Genomic DNA, 16,146 nt, shown 5'->3' with positions numbered 1-16,146 from the left:
GTTTATGTATCCATGGTACCTTTGTAGGGAGAATGGAGTTTGGAGGTTTTAATAAGAACGGGCTTGCATTTGAGAAATGGGGTGGTTATTTTAGGATAGAGTTCTGTCAAGAAATTATCTTTGCTGAAGAGGGCAAATCACTCATTCGTTTTTTTTTTTTTCGTATTATATTATGCTTTATTTAAAAATGTATCGTACAAAATCTGAAACGCCTTATTTACCCTCAAATGCGTTCTCCTGTTTTAGTCTCCTCATCAATACATGACTAGACAAATAAACCGTAGGTAAGGCTCTATGTTAAATAATACGCGGTATTTACTTCCAAGAAAGATAACATCAGTATTTGTTTGTCGCTTCATAAATAGTTACCCATAATGACAAATGCATGACTTGCAGCAATAAAAGTTAATTCCTTTATGGTAAATACTGAATTCGAAAAATTCAGTTACAACAACCCCGACAAGGTTTGCTGCATTTGTTCGACAATGTTAAGGAAAAAAGCAGACTTGAAGCTAAATCTCACAGAACCTGAGATACAGGGATACTCTACCTAGCCTAAACTACAACATTGTATGACAGTTTGTAAATGTTAGATCTACCTGATTGCAATCTACTCTCCTTTCGGCGTGCAACACAAGTGGCTGTGCGTTGTAAAATGGCATACTGCAGTACAAATCTAATTACACATTCTTCTTCTAGTCACCTGCAACCTTGTAAAAAACAGGAGCGACGCTGTAAACAATAAGATTAATTTATAACATGGCACGGTTTTAATGAATTCCGTCCCTCACCCGCCAGTCTAGAAAACAACGAAACAAACATAGCAGGAGGAAGGCGGAGAAGGCCGATATTGTTGTTCGGCGTCGCCCGGTTTTGTCCAAGACTACAGGTTCAGATCTTGTTGGGGCATGTTGGGAAATACAAAGCTTAGCAGGAAGGTTGTATTTGAAGAGACAATGCACAGGCTTCACGTGATCAGCCATTTTTGTGATCCATTACCAGTAGCAGTAGAATATGTAAAACATGGACGAGGAAAGTTTTGCTTTAAAACAATTCCATCCTTGTGTCATAGTTTAAGCTGGACAAAACACTTTTTACTACTCTGATTAAAATGCCCAGCGTTTGGCCTTAAGTTGTACTTGCATTATTCGGTCTCGCTACATTCGTTGAGTGATTTGGTCAGGACCCTACGAGCCAGAAACGGCCCTGTAATTTTAATAGTTCAACGTTCCTCTATCGTGTAAATTACATCCCATACAAATGATCACCTCCCACACAATCGCACCACTAGTTACAAGTCTGGACCAGCTACAAATATTCGAGAATGTACTTGACTTAGTGCTCTAAGACCCTTCTTAACTACTAGAATCATTCAGTTCACCTGACGTGTATTAGCTATAAAGTGTTGTATCTGCATTATATTGGTGTGTACATGTAGTCTGATCAGATGTTACAACTCGATTTCTCATCAACCTAAATAGCTTAATGTGAGTTCCTACTGTATAGATTGTATTCCTTTCATGTTGGATAACTTGTATTGAAGTCACAAGTAGTGTTAGTGTCTCTTGATCGCCTTCTTTGTCAGTGTCCTTTCGAAGGTCATACTCCTCCAAGGAAGAAGATAGTTCGATTTCTTGGATATTCGTCTCTCCCTCACCGCTAACAGTCGGGCAGTAGCGGCCAGCTCTGATATTTGAAAACAACGTGTTTGGACCGCAACCATGTTTTAAAATTCCTCTTCGTTTTCTACTTCCATCCTGATGCTGTCCAAGAAGCTGGAGTTTCTTTTCTGCATTTTCGACCTTTGCTTTTCAAAGTTTATCTTTTTGTCCTGCAAGAAAGAATGGTTTTGTGAGTTCCCTGATTGTGTCTGCGAAAGGCGTTGCTTGTCTACTTCTGTTCACTCACTTGAAAACAAGCTTCGATCTTTTAAACCAGTGTGTGTGTTAACTAGAAAAATACCTTATAAATGTCTCAAGTACTTAGGAAAAACTAACTGTAGAATACTAGACTCTGTTCCAGACCGGATAGAAATGTTAGTTTATAGGACGGGTGAGGAGGACTCACGTGACTACTCACTTCTATTGTGGTCATAGAGTCTGTTCTGGCCCGTGACGCTGACGTTGGACGCTCAGTTCCAGACCCCGGCCGCTGTCTAGAAGCTGAGTCAGGACGGGAATCCTTCATGTGTTCTACTACTAAGTCCTCCTAGTGAAAGAAAACATACGTCAAATTTAACTCATTTTTGTTTGAACAACAGCGCTAGCATTGTCACTATTACTCTCTCTGGTATTATTCCATTCCAATAGATAAGTACATTCCGCTGCATGTGCCGTGTTAATCGACTGGTGTTTACTTCTTTTTATGTTTGTCAAGCTCAGTGATGCGTAAAATGTGCTATAACCAATCAGAGCACAGCCTCTTCCGCCAACAAATCATAACCAATGGTAGCCTGCGGACGCAGTCGTATTTCCGGTTGTCGCTTGTCTCCGCCGAGACAAGTGACAGCCGGAAAAACGTCTGCTTTCGCAGGCTAAAACAATGATGATTTCTTCCTGAACTCTCCCCGCTACGTGTTTCTTTCTTCGTGCTTTGATTAGTTCGTTGCATTTCCGACGGGGTGGCTTTATGTACTTTATGCTATAAGTATTTTTTTTCCTAACGTACCTCAGTATCGCTGATCCAGCTGTCCTCTCCACTCTCCAGCCCTCCCACCCCGCTGTCTGACACTTTGGACGGTACGCCATCTTGGTCGCTCCCCACAGAGTCAACACTGCAACAGCAAAGTCGACAAAAAGTTAAAAATGCAGCCAAAAGTACCAACCAAGGAATTAACTCAAACTTCCAACACCAAACGTGACAACCTCGCGCTATTTGAGCTCACCTTTTCCTTCTCTTGTGCTCGCTGGTCATTAATTGAGAAAGCGTACTGTCCTGTCTTGTGAGTTCTTTATCTAGATGACAAACGAAGTAAGTGTTAACCGTGGTGAGATCTAAAAGCTAACTACACATTAACTCCACAAGCCACATGACTTTTAAAAACAATGATCGCCAGCAAAACCGACAAAGCAACTACCACAATTTTCTTCAGGGAACAATATGTTTTGCTGCAGTGAATAACTACAGTACTGCCCCAATAAAGTTGAACCTCTGCCAAAAGTAGTCTCCCAATGACGGCCACTCCTCAACAAAGCCAAGTTAATTGAGGAGTGTGTCTATAAGTTATTGCAATAATGAAGTAAAGAAACAGAAAGTACGATAAGCACTTACTAAATTTTTTCAAGAGTTTAACCAACTCTTCATGCCCATATTCCTGTAATGAAGAATGAAAACAACAGTCTTTTAGTATTCTTTGCAAGAAAATGCATGCCTGCTAATGACTAGCAAGACTTCTCAAACACGACCTTGCATAACCTGGGCTTAGTTCAGTACGTCTGTGGTTTGGATTTTTTTTAGTTTTAACGCGCAGATTCGCAAAGTTTATCGCCAACGACGATATATTATTTTATGAGCGTGACGTTACAAGAAGATTACAAAAAAACCCTACAGTACTGCCATAAAGCAGTTGGTAATTGAGCTAACTTCGCAATCTTGTTTGTTTTAACGGCCACATTTTTTTCAAATGCACAGCTCTGGTGTTGTTCGTTGAAACAGTTGATCGAGACCTTCTGGTTCATCTCAGCAGCAGTTCATTATCTAGTGACTGAATTATGATTTACCTCGGCAATATCGAGAGGGGTTCGTCCGTTGTTGTCTAGCACATCCACCTTGGCTCTGTTAGCAATAAGCCACTTGACACACTCTGTATATCCACTACAAGACAAATCACACACGTTTAATTCGCCATTTCCACATCCCCCATAATACCTCTTGTTTGCCCCCCAAAATTTTGCATAAGCATTGTCTTCAGTTTCTCTTGGGACGACTGTAATACCCAGGAGAAATGGGAAACAAAGGTTATGCAGAATTTTGGGGGGCAAACCAGGAGTATTATGGGGGATGTGGAATTGGCGAATGGCAAAATTGTAGAGGGTTTAGAGCGGTTTTCACTTGAGTGTAGAAATTCGTATTTACATGTCTTTTACATCAATACATTAAGTAATTGACTTATAAAAAGAACTCGCGACACTTTGTACGTAACTTCCAGTGTAATTTCCAGTTCTGATTGCCTCTCTAAATTGTCTGTGTCCTTTGTGATTGGCCAGAGTGACTGCTTTAGTTTTGCTTTTACGACACTCAACTAAAATCCTCTCCATAGGGTCGCGAGTATTAAACAAACATGAATTTAACTCTTAAATAATGATTCGAAAATAACATATTAACAACGAAAACCAAAAATAAAACTCAGACTACGCGATAAGATCCCTTAAATTAAATACACCAGATTAAGAAACAACTGACAACTTTACCTCATGCAAGCAAGATGAAGAGGAGTGAGCTCATCCACTGTTCGGCCGCTTAGTGTGCTGCCCATTGCTGAAAGAATCTGATCAAACACAGCAGACACTAGTTTAGTTAGCAGAACTTCGCAAGATCAAGTAACTTGTGTAAGGAAGATATATGATGAAAGTTTTAGAAGACAATCTCGTCCGTATCTGTTTCATAGTTATCGGAAAAGACTGCAGCGTTTCCTTTTGTCGAGCACTAATGTCAACTTTTACATTCATTTTGCTCACCCATCAATTCTTATGAGTTGTAAGACTGACTAAATTAGCATTCAATCGCTGGGGTGACATGATTGTGATTGTAAGCAAAACATTACTGTAACCCTACCATCAGAACTGCCCTCTGCAAAACCCACAAGCGAACAATTTGACTATTAACTTGACATGCGTGCTACTCACCATCATGCAGTTCACGTGACCATTCATAGCTGCCAAATGCATGGCGGTATAGCCAGTTGGAGTTTCCTCTGCTAAATCTACACCACTGACTGCTAGCCATTTAACGCAGTCCAATCGACCATTGGCGGCTGCTACATGCAGTGGGTTCATACCGCGTTCGTCTGTCGTGTTCTTCATCGCGGGCACCACTCGTATCAATTCCTTCACTCGCTCCAGGTCTCCATTTTTGGCGGCTTCGTGAATTGAAGAACCTTAAAAGAAGATAAAAGAGCGATAATTGAACTAATGAGATCTCTAAACAGTCTTCCACACAGACGGGTATTTTGGTCATTACATTTCCAGTATCTAGGCTAAAGCATGACGAGAACATGACGAGAATGACACACGAAATCTTCAGTGAAAAGAAAAAGACTCCAACAAACCTCTCCTCAAGATATTTTCACTCTCACTGATGGACTCCCTGTGCAGTTCCCTTTCTTTCTCTTGTTTTGCTCGGACACCAGCTCTGAAGCCTTCAACAAAGTCATCACTTTGGGCAGAAACAGGGCGCTCGCGTTCATGCTGGTGGGAAAATGAACACGAATTTTTTTAGAATAGACAACCCAAAGTGTAAAAGCCGAATTCATTTCAACACCTCTTCAGCTTGGTTTTCCTAAATGCCAAACAGCTTCAGATTCAAATACATGTAGTTTAGAGTCTGTTACATTTAAATTGCTGTCACCTTAAAATAACTGTTTGGAAAGTTTGACAAACCGCACAAAAGCGGTTTATCTGCACCACTACGACCGTACAATCGTGCATTTTCATTTTCATAATCTGTAGTTCTACTACTTGATTTGTCGTTTGACGTTTCGTTGTACCAGCCAAGAAGAGATCAAAGTGGCGTGACTGAGTACCTCTAGGAACGGACTTTCCTGGAAGAATTCGATTCATAGCTCAAACACACAAAACATTGAACATTACCTCGGGTTTTGCAGCACCAGTAAACTCGACTCTAGGTTCCTCCTCTTCCTCTTCCTCTTCCTCTTTGTCTTTCTTGTTATTCTCCTCCTCCTCACTTTCATCATCATCATCATCATCATCATCATCATCATCATCTTGCTCTTCTTCTTTCGTTTGGTCAGTTCCTATCCTTTGATCTTCCTCTTCTGTAGGCTGGGCCTCCTCAGGGCTGGTCTCTTCCTTTGACTCCTTCCCAGGTTCCTTGTGATTGAGGAATGTTGACACAGCCGTAGTCACAGCCTTAGTTTTTGTTATTTTACTCTTCTCTTTCTCGTCCATTTCTTCCTCACTTTCGCTAGCATTTTCATCATTATTGTCTCTTCGCTTTTTGGCGAGTTTTTCAGAGTTCGTTTTCGCATCTTCATCTTCTGACTCGTCGTTGTTGTCTTCGGGTTGGAAAAACCTTCCGTTATCTCCATCTTGTCCTTCTTCCTCTCCTTCGCTGATGTCAAACAAATTCTCAGCTTTCACCGCCACAAAATGCTCTTCTTGAGTCTCAGCTTGTGCCACAGGCTCAGGTGGTTTGGCAGGACGCTTATAACTTATTGGAGGTTTCTCTCTTTGCGAGTCAGTTTTACTCTTGGATTTCTTTTTCACTTCTCTTAAATCAGGCGCAAGAACTCCGTCTTCCTCTCCACTGGAGAAGCTGTCGCTCTCGCTGGCGCTGCGGAAAAAGTCATCTTCCTGTCTTTCGTCGATTCTTGGTAAAACAGCTACAAGGTGAGACGCTGTACAGGAAAAAAGAGTAACGGAATAAACTGCTGTTTCAAAGAATAGTATATGGAGGTGATACTTGAAACCTTCAAATCCTGGCGTTACATTGGCGAGCGAGCAAAAAAGCGCAAAAAAACATACGGCTTTATTTGTATAATTTGCGGAGGAATGAGGGATCGTGGAGCGAGTCAAAAAGTAAATTACGGAAAAGGAGGCTTAAGGCGTGTAGGATGATGGTAGGGTGAGGGAGGGGAGGGTGCTTCCTTGTTCTGCTACAAAACACCTGCTCTGAAGACTAAGCCAAGACTTTTCGCCACTACATATGTTATGGGATCAAGAAACGTCTATAAAGTTGGGTTGCAGAGCAGGCGCACACATGAACGATAAAAAATATACCCGGAACTGCACCTAGAGATGAAGAGAGGGTAGCCTGGCAAATTTTCATAATCGTGAAATAGTAACCACAAGAGAATCGAGTTAAAGATTCCACATACCTGGTAAAACGTCTGACACTGGAAGATCTCGAACAATCTGCCCGTCATCGTCACGTGATGATAACCATCTAAAAATACAAACAAAACGTGAGAGAATGAAATTAAGAAATAAAAACAAACAAAGAGCTTGGTAATATACATGGATGAACAGATCTGTCTAGGAAGATCTGTGGAGGGACGAACTCATGTAATGATTGGTGTGTGTTCTGGGGCTCCGTCACCTGCTCAGGTTTAATGAATTGTGTTATTAGGTCAAAGACTTGACACTCACAGATCCTCTCCCCACTCCTTAAGTATAAATGGGACCAACAGGGTACAAGCAAATTGTTAGGCCAACAGACCGAAGTTCACCCGGGGACAGTAGCTAGATTGTATGCATGCCCTGCTGATCGCTTCACACAACGATAACTGGAGTTATACGGACTGCCATTGTGACATAACTGGTTGGTGTTTGTAAAGTAACACTTGTTTCTCGTTGCAAACACTAACCGTGTCTTGTCATTACCTGTTACAATTGAACTCGAATGCTCGTGTTGCCTCAGGGCCTTCCTTGACAAACACCTTGTCCAAGAACCAACCATAACCTACAAACATAAACAAAACAATGCAATGCTTAGTACGAGGGATATCGCTTGAGTTTAATTCACAAAGCATAAGAAAATGAGAAACATACCTAGTTTGGTCTCACTGTGACCAATTCTGATACTAGACAATTTTCCAAGGAAAACTGAGTCTATGACAAAGATATCCACCTGAAAACACAAAGAGCAACATAGCACCATGAGTCCGTGACAAATTAGCCGTGAAAATCACAGCAGCAGTACTATTAACAAATATACAGAGACCAATAAGTAGAATTTGAGTGTTACATGTACCATCAGAACAATCATACAAAGTGAAATAACCGACTACCTACATAACAAGGGTTATTTTGTCTGAAGGTACATGTAATATTTTTACATAACAAAAATCAAGTCACAGTTGCAATCATGTGATGGTCTGTCTATCTACAGTTTTCTTTATTTCCAAAGGGATTTTTCAGTTACGAAGCTGTAAGGATACATCAATATTGTTTGAACAGTGATCTAACCTGTCCTCTCTGGAACTTGGTCCTGTGTGTTCTGGAGCGAAGTAGTTGCCTTTCACCTGAGTTGCCGTATTCTCCGAACACTGTTAACTTCACAACTGCCTTTGTACCAGCACCCAGCTTATCACCAGTTAGGACGTATACTTCATATGTGAGAACTGTGAAAAGAGTCAGACAAACAAAGATTGTGTGTTAATAGTAAGAAATCCAAGAAAGGCAGGTAATGTTAATGGTAGTCACTTTGATAAGATGACACTATAAAGGGACGACAATGCTATTAGATAGCCAGGACTACATTTTTGGTACCAAAGGTGCAAGTGGCAACTGCCTCTAGAGACAAGCAAATGTTTTGAGATACGACACTCTAAAACATCATTTCCAAGGTACAAGGAGACAGGTAAGGTTAACTCAAACTTAACTCGGGATCGTGAGACCATTTCTTTTAAGAAAATTATGATAGCTGGTGTGTAGACATTTCCTATTTCTTTTGCTTTATGCAGAAGAGTGCAGAAAAAGAGTGCTAAAGTATTTGCAAATTGTTTGCTCTCTGGTTTTTACAGACAGATTCTGGAGAATAAGAATAGTAAAGTGTTTATGTCCAGAACATTATTTTCCTTGGGTATTTTCTTGAAAGTTACATGTACATTCATATTCCTACCTTTAGGTTCCAGATCTCTGTTTCTAGTCTGTGTTTCTGCAGAAAGAGGCGTTGATGTTGGTATGTCTGCAGTGCTGGCTCCTTGTGTTGCTGTTACTGTTGACACACCCACTTCTTTGACTTCTTCCACACTGTTTCCTTTCATAGGTGAGGGCCTGGGTGGTAGGATGATTTGTCGCTCGACCTGCATAACATTTTCGTCATCTTGTTTCATGGTTTGTGTACCTAAAATAAGTTAGCCGGTGTTATGTTTTGTTGAGCTTGGCAGTGTTCGGAAGTGAAAGGGTTAAAAAACTCTTTTTAACAAGGAAACCAGCAAAGTGACGCGGTTAATTCTACAGTAGACACTGATTTGAAGATCAAAAACAAAAGCCTTTAATTTCATAGTTTGGGTGATCACTATATTCAAACAAAAAATTTTCAATCATACCCGAGTGGACAACTGTTTGCGTTGACATGTCAATCATGTCATGTTCAGTTTCCATCCATGATAGCCTTGGGGTTGCGTGAGTTGAGGATAACCTTGGAGATCCTACACTTTCAAATTCTTCATCATCATAACTATCTTCATCAGGGCCAACAGCTTGTGACTTTAATGGCAGACCAGCACTTTTTGGTCTTGAGTCTTTAGACTTGTGGTGTGACGCCATTACACTGCTACCACGCCCGTCCAAATTCATCCGACCAACCAGGGATCTGCAAAACCACAAATTAAATAATAAAACAATGTTGTCAAATGCAGACTCTTTTACAAGGCTAAGAAAAAAAAATTAACACTCAATAACTATTTAGAAGTCCAAATTGTAGCATTTTGTAAAGGGGTGTATGGAGATCATCACTAATTGTGGATTAAATAGAACCTAACATAAATACATTGGCCCTAGACTACAAAATGAAGGTATTGCTTCTGAATTTGGCAAGTAATGGACTTGACTAATCTTAGTAGAGCGAACTGTTTATAGGGTGTCAATCTTACTTTAGTCGTTCGTCGTCATCGCTCTGTGATCGTCCGGGTAGTACAACATGAACACCACTCCTGGTGTGTTTCTTTCCATCTCTTTCTGGTGGAGATGACTTGAAAAAGGTGGACTCGGGTCTTCTGGAAGGTGCTGACCTTGGTTTGGCCTAAAATAATAATAATAATAGGGCTAAATAGTACCAGATTTTAGCTTTAAATGGTCCCAGAAATATTGCAAGTTCTTGGTCTTAATGTCTTCCATGGCAAGAGGGAGAAAGACCCAGACACGGATTGTCACGTGACCCTCAAAAGATCTTCAGAGAAAGGGTCCTTTAAAAGAACTAGTTTATAGGCTTCATGCTTTGGGCTTTTAATACAGGCTGATTTGCACTGCATTACATAAATGCATGCATGGTATAATTCACCTTCAATTCACTACCCTCATCAACAGTATGATGAGACTTGTCTTTTAATTAATGTTTGCAAGATGTAAGAAAGTACAAAACTACTACACACCCTTGGAGGAGCAGGACGTCTTGAAACTCTCTGGGAGGCCTCGGAATCTAGAAAGTAATGGACAAAAATACATGTAAGAGAATCAAACATAAATCATAGAACTGTAACTAACAGAATTTGGGATGTTGCATGTCATTTAGTTCTATACTTAATAATGCGTACCTGATGATAGAGACTCTGCAGCTGAATGGCGCTGTTTTTCTCTTTGAAGTCTTGGAATCTCCTGGAGACATAATTTGGTCACACAATCAACCAGTCTACTTTATGGACAGAGGGTCAAAGACAGAGGGAGAGAATGTGCAAGACAGAGGGAGAGAAGCAGAGAGGGGGTATATATGTGGGAGGGACATGTTTGTTATCCCTATATTTCTGTGACACCATTTACCAAATGTTACTGACAATGTGTAGTGATGTATGTACAGTACAATACACCATGGCCACTGGCTTTTAATCCTGACTAACCTACCTGTTCAGAAGCCTGGAACCCTTTGCTTTGTTTCTTAGTTGCAGGTAAAGCAACTGTTTCCTAAAACAATGAAGAACATATATAAAACAAATCTTAGTGTGTTTAATTCAAAACTCCAGGTGAAGTATTGGCTGAGGTAATTTCAAGACATACGATATATTGCCTTGATTCTTACCGTAGCAACAATCAGTTTAGTTGCCATGTTAACAAGTCTCTCTCTTTCATCTCGACTAACATGCTGAGGAGGAGAACGTCTCATCATTCTTCTTGGTTTTCCAACCACGTTAGCAGGGATTTTTCTAAAATACACAGGAAATGCACAAAGACTTTAGTTAATGCCAGTTAAAGTAGACTTTCTTGAGAAGAGTAATGTGTGTGAGAGAAAAATCATCACTTTTTTAAAAAATCCTCTTGAAAGGACTAATAAAAAAATTTTGATGTTCATGATGTTCTTGATGTTTTTGATTTTCTTTGCATTATTTAAAAAGGATATTATAAATGTGCACAGCCTAAAATTTAATATTTTAATTAATAATCTACAGTTCTAGTTATCTAATGGCTAATCAAAAGAGCTGAATAATATTCCTCAAAAGAGCTTAAAACTCCTTCAGTTGCTGACCAAGATAATTTTCATCTAATTGATACCAACCCAGTTGATCATTATAAGTCACAAAGTTAGTTCTCAAAAGTCAAAAACAGTCATGAGAACCAGTCTTCAAATGAAGCCTGATATTAATTCAGTTAACAATATTGACTTCTGATTGAGTCTAATTTTTAATACATATGCAGACCTCCTCATTCAAAGACTTTAAATTTGACATGAAGAATAAAATGCCTGTCTTGACTGTTCTCTATATGTTACCTTCTTTTTGCACCCCTCTTTGTTTTCATATACTCCTCAACAGACAACAGAGCCTTTGGCCGATGAGCAGGGGGTCGCGGCTTTACAGTCTGTGGCAAAGCATAAGGGGAGATGGGCCCAGGCTTGAGTCGATAATCCACAGATGCCATATTTTCGTCCACAAAGCCACGCATTGAACTTTCGCGGCTCCCCTGGTCTTTGGCCGTGTGCATGTTTTGTAACTGCCTTTTTATGCTATTATTGTGAAAATAGTGTTTTAAGCTTCTGTCATGTATCCCATCATAGTCTAATGTTGGACCCTAAGTTTTAAAAATAAGAAACATTATAATTAAAAAACAGAAGTTAATAGGTGAACATTCAGTCAGCAATAAAATTAGTCAAAAGCTCATAACAAAAAAATAAAAATTATTTAAAATCAAACAAAAAGTCTAAGCTTAAAGAGCCAAGCATACAGTATATACTTTATAAATGTAATCTATGATATACACCCTAAAAGTTCAACATACAGTACATACCTTAACTGTCTTGTAGTTGTTGAATACAGTGTTCATAGTATCATGGATCACGCAATGAACCATGATCCCTTTTGCCAAACATTTACAGAACTTTGCATATCGTAACAAATGATTTTATTTAACTCATAACGCACAATTTTCAGACAATTTCAAGGAACGTGCTTAGCTACACATTTTATGACTGGCAGAAATTCAGGGTAAATGGAAGAGAAATCCATGTTACAGTTATACACACACACTCATTGTAATCTATGTAACTAAAATTAAACATACTAGTCTTGTACAACATAAAGCAAACCCTTCTGAACATGCATGTATTAAACAAAATAAATAACTTACATGTAACAGTACCAGGGTGTTAAAGAATGAAATTACATGTAGCTCAAAGTGAGGCAGGTTTTTGACTTGGTCCACTTGAGTATTCTTATATAATAATCAAAAATATTCAACATGGTTTCTTACAGCTCTCAAAGGAATAGGATCTTCTCTAGGATGAAATGGGCCTGATAAATCAAAACCATCTTCTCTTCTTTGTACATCTAAATAGTACTTCCTAAAAGGAAATACAACAGAAATCTTGAGTAAACTAAACATTAAATTATATCATTTGAAGTGTTTTACTGGCACAAGAGATCACTAGATAGCGCATTCAAATAAAACTAAATTCTAAATTGGCAATTACATACACACCTTATGAAGTAATTAAGTACAGTCATGTTTTTTATGAAGTTTGTACTGTGATTATTTAAAATTCAACCAAGCAATCTCCAGTAATAGATACATAAAACACTTAAACTACTCCAGATATGAAAGATATATTTTACCAACATGAAAGATCACTAAATAATGTGTTAAAATAATTGTTATTACAAACAAGAATATACATTGCTGGGAAATAAATGCTTCTGCAACTAAATTTGTATCAAAGCTATGTAAAAACTCATTTCAAGTCATACATTTTATCACTGTCATGTTCAGAGTCAGTTTCCTCTGCCAGAAAATAGAGACATGAATTGGGGCAACGATGACGGCTCAAAGTTCTCTTTGGAGTCCTCTTCATATATTATTCCAAAGAAGAAATTCCATGTAAAATCATGATTAAATTCAATGTTCACCACTCAGTGCCAGAAAACAGAATCACCAACTTAAATTAAACAGAAAATTCAAATCACTTGTGTCAGATGCTGAAGTAAGTCCTACTGAAAGCTTGCAAAGGATTTTCACAGAGTGTTATAGTCAGGTAAAGTTGTGAGACCATGGAAACACAGAGTAAGATGTTTTTTTGACATAAATAATTAATTGTCTAGAACCTTTTATAAAATGTTGTGCATTGTCAAAGCCTGGTTCCATGGCTTTCACAAAAAACTCTCATTTTCTTGTTCTGACCTAGGACTTCCTTTCTCAAGGGTTGTGATTTGTTTTCATTTCTAAATAAAGTAAAGATGTCCATTCATTGGCTTACAATTACAAACATGAACAATGAATAATTACTTAACGATTACTTTGTGTTAAAATTATTTAATTATTAATATAAAGGGTTCCTTAAAAGAAAACAATCCATCTTAGACAATTATATGGAAATACTGCAGTTATTGTAAAAACACATAATTGCTAATTTAAATGATTGTAAGTAAATGACCTATTTTTTCCCATTACTGTAGGGCAATTACAAAAATTTGATATTGACTGTCTGCATGTAAGTCAGACTATCAAAGTGAGTCAGATATACCTACAGATGGTATAGCACGTCAAGGATAAATTTTCCTCACATGACAGCCAAAGGTATCATGATTATACTTAGTAATTTATCATAGTTTACTCCAAAAAGGAATGGCAACAGACATTTCTGAAGTAATTGGGAATGAGGCAATAGTGAAGGGTAAATTATTATTGTAATTTTATTCCCATCACAATGGGGTTATTATCTTAGGGAGGTAATATTCAAAGAAGCCACTAGTTTTGAGAGGGGCCAAAGAGAGATCACATTTTCAAACATTGTATTTTACAGTACTGTTCAGTTTACGCTATATTATTCAGCTGGCAAGTATTATTAAAGGAAAAATGAAAATTATGTAGTCATGTACTATATCTTCAGTAGTAAGAAATCAGAAATAAAAATGGTAATTCAACAGCTACATGTAGAGTTAGAAAGTCAAACAAACATAAAAATTGACAATGTACTGCTAACTGCACTGACTAATCTATTACCACTGTGATCAAGATCTAAATCAAATTTCTTGTTAAAATACCAATGTAATAGGGAATTCAAGTGACCAAAATGGCAACAAGGACAAATTTGATTAAAAACCTGAATTTAATATATTTTACCAAATTATGAATCTTATGATACTCTACAGTCATTTAGTTTGTTTCTCTTTGTCAAAACTATCTCAAAACTGAATATAGAACACCGCATTTAATTGGAAGTGAATTTTGAAAATTAGCATTTCTTGCTCACCAGGGCTCTTTCCACCCTGGACTCACGCAATTAATGCGGGATGCTTACATGAATGAATACTGAGAATTAATTTTACGCTTTTCTCGAGACGTGGGCTTGGGATGCTGTGATCACAGATGCATGTTTCTGTATGCTCACAGGTAAAAAGTCTTCATTTACCTTTAACATATGAGATCAATGGTCATGTGCAAAGCTACATGTAATCGCGTAGTGTTTTTCTTTGGTACGCTGGACAGAAAATTATATGAAAAATTGTCCTGGCTGAAATTTTCTTTGAACAGCATGTAACTGAAGTTTAAGGCCTCAATTCCCAGTTGTAGGAGAAAAAGGACATGATGATAGTGAGGTAACTGAACTATGCAATATTACTGAAGCCTTGTACATGTGCACTCGGGCATGGCTCCCCAATTAGCAAAATTTAGAGCAGGGCTTTAGGGACTTTGTAGTACAGCATTGTGAGATATTACTTTTTGGGTGGCAATTTACTTTTTACGAGGTCCATAAACCAAAACAAAATACAAGGCATGGTCATGTATATGCAGTACAAACATTCTGTGATATTACACACAAAACTGATATTCATATTTTTAGCCAGAAATTTAAGCTTACCTTTACAGTGAGAAGATATATTTTTCTAGTTTATGCACGGAAAGGGAGAGCTAATAGTGAGTGCAAATAATCATAAATCTTGTTTTTCTATACGCTAAAGAGCTTTTATATACTACTGAGTTGGGCAATGGATAATGAATGTTTGCAGTTTTCCTGTATTCGCACTTGAATTTGGCCTCACTCTTTGTATTGAATTTTCAGGGTTCATCGAGTACCACTTAAACTTTAATTTATTGCAGAGGGTATACAGTAACGCATTTGAAAACTAAAAATTGTTTTTAAATAGCTACAGAGAAGCCTCAAAAGCATTTTACCACGCTCGACTGATGGATAAATAAAATATCTGGAGACAACACAGAGCATAGTAATTCGCTTCTGTTTATAGTAAGCTTATAATAATATTATAACCACAGAGGCCTTACCTTGCAATTTAATTTCAAGTCCACAAATGCAAAAGGATCAGAGTGGACGATCGTAAATAGTAATGTAACGTTTCTCGTAAATCCCACCACTTTCAGTGGAACATGAACATGCATTGTAAGAACCTTAAATCGCAACTCACATATGCGCGAAGTTCATTGTAAACATTCGCAAGTAATCGTTCGTATTAAGCACGGCTCAAAATTGAGTCATCTTACGAGAAAATTTTCACAGTATACTTACAATTTCTTTGCTACAGTTTTTGCTACAGAAGCGGAACTCATTTATATGACTGACTCCCGTGTTTTGCCTTCTCCAATGTCAGATCCGTTAGAGTAACATGAAACAACGCTGGTATGACAAGTTACACGAGCTTTACCAAGTGCTGAGGAAATCTAGCAAAATTTCGTTTGGCTTCACGATTTCGTCGTCTTTGCAGATAAATGTCTCCCTGTACGGAGGGAGTAAGAGCGGATGCTGTCATTAGAAAGAAACTGAGAAGCTATCACGGGCAAATTGATTGATCTTATTCACTAAAGGCGT

General features: G+C 38.3%; 1 protein-coding gene across 1 annotated transcript; it reads right to left on the bottom strand.

Moving 5' to 3' along the window:
• Positions 1-130: 130 nt before the first annotated feature.
• LOC145491123 (uncharacterized) lies at positions 131-16,004 on the bottom strand. Its single transcript, XM_081470276.1, has 24 exons — positions 15,847-16,004; positions 12,579-12,669; positions 11,602-11,900; positions 10,915-11,038; positions 10,740-10,799; positions 10,436-10,496; positions 10,274-10,320; positions 9,776-9,924; positions 9,230-9,495; positions 8,800-9,024; positions 8,145-8,299; positions 7,728-7,806; positions 7,560-7,638; positions 7,055-7,122; positions 5,808-6,574; positions 5,267-5,405; positions 4,845-5,095; positions 4,410-4,486; positions 3,720-3,813; positions 3,271-3,313; positions 2,885-2,954; positions 2,668-2,773; positions 2,080-2,208; positions 131-1,831 (listed from the first exon to the last, which is right to left on the bottom strand). Exons 1-24 carry the CDS (start codon positions 15,885-15,887, stop codon positions 1,727-1,729), a joined length of 3,525 nt encoding a protein of 1,174 aa, XP_081326402.1. The 5' UTR covers positions 15,888-16,004; the 3' UTR covers positions 131-1,726.
• Between the last annotated feature and the right edge of the window lie 142 nt (positions 16,005-16,146).

This window comes from Orbicella franksi, chromosome 1 (assembly GCF_964199315.1).
Source record: "Orbicella franksi chromosome 1, jaOrbFran1.1, whole genome shotgun sequence".
NCBI classification, from domain to species: domain Eukaryota; kingdom Metazoa; phylum Cnidaria; class Anthozoa; order Scleractinia; family Merulinidae; genus Orbicella; species Orbicella franksi.
The sequence above is the reverse complement of the archived record's forward strand: the minus strand, read 5'-3'. Positions and strand labels throughout refer to the sequence as shown.

Bases quoted from the DNA above. Each gene is read 5' to 3' on its own strand.
- LOC145491123 (XM_081470276.1), bottom strand. From the start codon at position 15,887: ATGAGTTCCGCTTCTGTAGCAAAAACTGTAGCAAAGAAATT. The intron at 11,039-11,601 runs GTAACATATAGA...TGTGTATTTTAG, and splicing joins AAGAGGGGTGCAAAAAGAAG to AAAAATCCCTGCTAACGTGG. The intron at 9,496-9,775 runs GTAAGATTGACA...GTGGTTTTGCAG, and splicing joins GATGACGACGAACGACTAAA to ATCCCTGGTTGGTCGGATGA.